This window comes from Marmota marmota, unplaced genomic scaffold (genome assembly GCF_001458135.2).
Source record: "Marmota marmota marmota unplaced genomic scaffold, marMar, whole genome shotgun sequence".
NCBI classification, from domain to species: Eukaryota; Metazoa; Chordata; class Mammalia; order Rodentia; family Sciuridae; genus Marmota; species Marmota marmota.
Genome location: NW_025999982.1, coordinates 32,051,122 through 32,055,093, shown reverse-complemented (window position 1 = coordinate 32,055,093; position 3,972 = coordinate 32,051,122). Strand labels below are relative to the sequence as shown.

At 37.6% G+C, this 3,972-nt stretch overlaps 1 protein-coding gene across 1 annotated transcript in view; it reads left to right on the top strand.

Moving 5' to 3' along the window:
• Positions 1-3,972, top strand: part of Col9a1 (collagen type IX alpha 1 chain) — an 83,742-nt gene that overhangs the window by 71,860 nt on the left and 7,910 nt on the right. The window contains exon 37 of the mRNA XM_015487952.2: positions 1,515-1,592. Within this exon, the coding sequence (XP_015343438.1) occupies positions 1,515-1,592 (78 nt within the window). The remainder of the gene's footprint in view (positions 1-1,514; positions 1,593-3,972) is intronic.

Sequence of the window (3,972 nt, the reverse complement as noted above, 5' to 3'; positions counted from 1 at the left end):
CCCCCCCCCGCTTTAGTACCAGGGATTGAACCCTGGGGTGCTTAATCAGTGAGCCACAACCCTAGCCCCCCGCCCCTTTTTTTATTCTGGGACAGGGTGTCTAAGTTGCTGAGGGTCTCTTTGAGTTGCTGAGGCTGGCTTTGAACTTGTGATCCTCCTGCCTTAGCCTCCTGAGCCACTGGAATTACAGGTGTGCACCACCACACCTTGTGCTCATTTTAAAAATTGTGTTATTGACCTTTTTTTAAATAGATTTTAGGAACTCTTCACATTTTGAGTCATAATAGGAAGGCCAACTCAAATTTGAAGTTATAAAATAATTCTTCCTTTATTCTTCTGGTTTTTTTAAATATTTGATCCCTTTGTAATTTAGCCTGGAGTATGATGTGGGATAGACAGGCATAGATGTAACTTTTTTTTTTCCTCCAGTTGATCAACCACTTTTTCTAACACCACTTATTGAATTGAATTGTTCAGCTCTTCCCCAGATTAAGATGCCACCTTTATTATAAAGCAAATTCCCTTATGTGTTTGGTTCTGCTTTTGAACTTTCTATTCTGCCTCACTGATCTGTTTATTTCTGGATCAGTACCACCCCATTTCCATTGGTTTAATATTTGGCAGGATTAATTCCCTTTGTGTTGCTTTTCTTTGTGGGGTTTGTGGTTAATCTGGCTTATGTAAATTTTTTTCTACACAGACTTTAGAATCACCTTCTCTGTCTAAAAACATGCATTTGTATTTTTATTGGGATTCTGAAAAAATTCACCTCAGTGTGGACGGGCAATGCTTTGCCATGATGGCACTCCATTTAAGAACACTTTGTAGGTCTTTCTGTGTTCTTCAGTAATGATCAGTATTTTTGATTATTGGACTTTTATATTTGATTAACTTATTTCTAGATATTTAATATTTTAATTGCTGTTATAAATGGTATCCTTTTATACCATGTCTTGTTGTTTTTAGGTGTGAAAATTATTGACTTCCACATATCAATTTTAGTCCCTTCCAATTTCCTAAATTCCTTTACTGCTTGTAGTAGTTTTGAGTTGATTTTCCAGAACTTAAAATATATGCTTACATCCCCTTAAAATTAGGGATGATTATAACTCTTCAAATGAAGTGATATATACTAGTGATAAGTGAGCATCTTTGCTGTTCTGATTGCAGTGGAGCTGCTGCCTATGTTTCCCACAAAACATTGTGCTAGCTTTTGGGCAGAGATGGGTATATTTTATCAAGTTAAGGAAGTAGCCACTGATGCCTAATTTATTGAATGTTTTACCAAGAATGTATGTTAGTGAAATATTATTTTGCTATCTATGGATAGGATCCTTTGTTATTTCCCCCTTTAGATCAAACTTGCTTTTTACCTTGCTCCAAATACTACAACCTAGTTTATTGTAACTTCATGACATTTTGTCTTCTGAATTTTTGCCTTGCTTGAAGTTCAAAATATAGAAGTTTATTTTTATGAAAACATAGAAAAATAACATGTCTTTAATGAAATGCAGGTGATTTGGGAGAAAAAGGGGAGCGTGGCCCTCCAGGAAGAGGTCCCAAAGGTTTGCCTGGAGCTACAGGTCTGCCAGGTAAGTGAGTTGTGTGGCAAGGTGAGGTGGGGAAATTGGTCGAGAGCGTGCACTCTGAATTGAATTACATTTTAAAAGAATTGCTACTCGACCACTTAAGCATATCAAGTGATTATGATGGCTGGCATAGATTTCTCAAAATCAGCTTTAATGAACAGTTAAATGATCTGTAAGTTATGTCTTTATTCTTTGTGAGAAAATAGATGGCAAGGCTTTGAAATATTAATTTCTTAAATAGATGCTTCAAGAAAAATTGTGTCAAGGTCCAGCTATGATCCATTTGTTATAAAAATCTGAATAAATAAATTCATACCTATCTGGAGCTCAGTTGATAGTTTTTAAAATAATAATTATTATTTTATGTGCATATGTGTGGCTAGGAATCAAACTCAGGACCTGGAATGTGCTAGGCAAGTTTTCTACCACTGAAATGGGAGTTCATAACCCACTTGAATCTAATGTATGAAATATGATATGTCAAGAGCTTTGTAATGTTTTGAACAACCAATAAAAAAAAATAAAAAGCCCTTATTTTTAAATCTATAAAGCTAGAGCAGTTGGGAAACTATTTCAAAATTTTATTTATTCATGTTTTATAGGAAATAACTGAAATTTTATTTTAAAAGCTCCCTTTTCAAACATCCAGACCTCCAAAAATCCATATATCCCCCCTTGCTTTCCCTAAAAATAAGCCCAAGTATTCCTACCCATCACCACAAAGAGCCACACACAAGCCACATGTCACAGCTGCAGAGACTGAGGCCACAGAGCAGCCTCTGTGTGAGGAGCTCGGATCTCTGACTGAGCATTCTGTGTTCTCTTTATACACTGACTGCTCTGTGCCAGGTTCCCGGCTGGAACACACTCATTCACTGAGAAATGACTTGCACACCCAACCATAGGAGCAGCACAGCAGGGCTGAAAGCCAGTTCAGTTCAAGAGTAGGAAGGATGTGCAGGCTCCAAGCAGCTCTCTCAGGCAGGCTGAGGCAGGCTTCCACACCCCACCTGTCTGTTGCTGTAGGGGTGAGAGGGGTTGCACAGGAAAGAAAAAAAGTGAGTGCTTGCTTCCATAATGGATTTAGAAAACGAGGTTTCAGGAAATTTAGGAAACGAAATCACTATTTTGTAATTCTGCCAGAGGCTTACATATTTAATCATGGCTATAATTGTAGCCAAAAAAAAAAAAAAAAATCATTGCTTTCTAATTATCTATTTCATTGCTCCTGGGGATTGCTTTCATATTAATTTTTTTAAAAATATGAATGCATTTGGAGATAGCTCAAACACTGCCCTTCTAAAACTATGACTCATGGGCCTGTCAAGATATAGTCACAAATCAATATATTTTGTGATTGGAAGAGGAAGTTTTGCTGATTGGGCAAGGAAAGAAAATCTGATTGGAGATAAATAGAATCAAGGAAAAATTTTAATATGGGATAAAGTCTGGATTCATTGATGGATGTTTAGAAGGGAAAAAAAAGGAAATAGCATGTACTAAGAGTGTTTTTCTCCTTTACCAGTGATAGTGACAGGAGGGTTTAAAGCTGGTTAAATATCATTATCACAACTTCCTTAATAATCCATGAATTTATAGGATCCTCTGATGATTTTTCCTCCCATTTTTGTTAATGAATCACTTCATAGTTCTTAAACAAATGACTTTCACTAGTAAGATTTTCCTTTATTGAAAATATATTATGATTTCTAGTGATTCTTATTTTCAAAAAATGTGTTGGCAAACCACATTTTAACTTTAAAAGTGGAAGATTTAGGAACACCAGCTCTGCATGTGCTCTACCTCAGAATGCCCCGAGGGGGGAGAAAACCACCCACCTGTGGAGGAGGGGCAGAGTCTGACTGACCTGGTGAAGGGGATGCTTCTTAGCCATTGCTCAGTCAGAAAGGGGCTTTGCTGATTTGCTTCCTGGCACATCAAACAATCCACATGCTGGTAAATGTGGGGGGTTAGGACAAGCACATCGTTCCTCACCTTCCCTGGCCCTCATCTTCCTTGTGAAAAAAAAAAAAATTGTTGTCACTGGTCTTGTATTAAAACTTAAATCTCATGTGTTAAAACACTTCATGAATTCCCTTTTCCAAGACTCCTAAGACCTGCCCTATCCCTATCCTTCCTTTGCCAATCCTTATCCCTCCCTCTGGGGCACCACCTCCAAATCCTCAGTGCCCTTTGATTTTTACCTGCCCCTCACTCTTCTCTCACTGATCACCTTTCACTGTCTTCCATCTTTCTGATGTTGAAGTGCACTCTTCTTGCTTTCCTTCTTCCTGTGTCTCAACTATCTATCTTTTCTTTCTTTCTTTCTTTCTTTTTGTTTTCTTTTCCTTTTTTTTTTGTGCATGTGTTGCAGTGGGTGGGG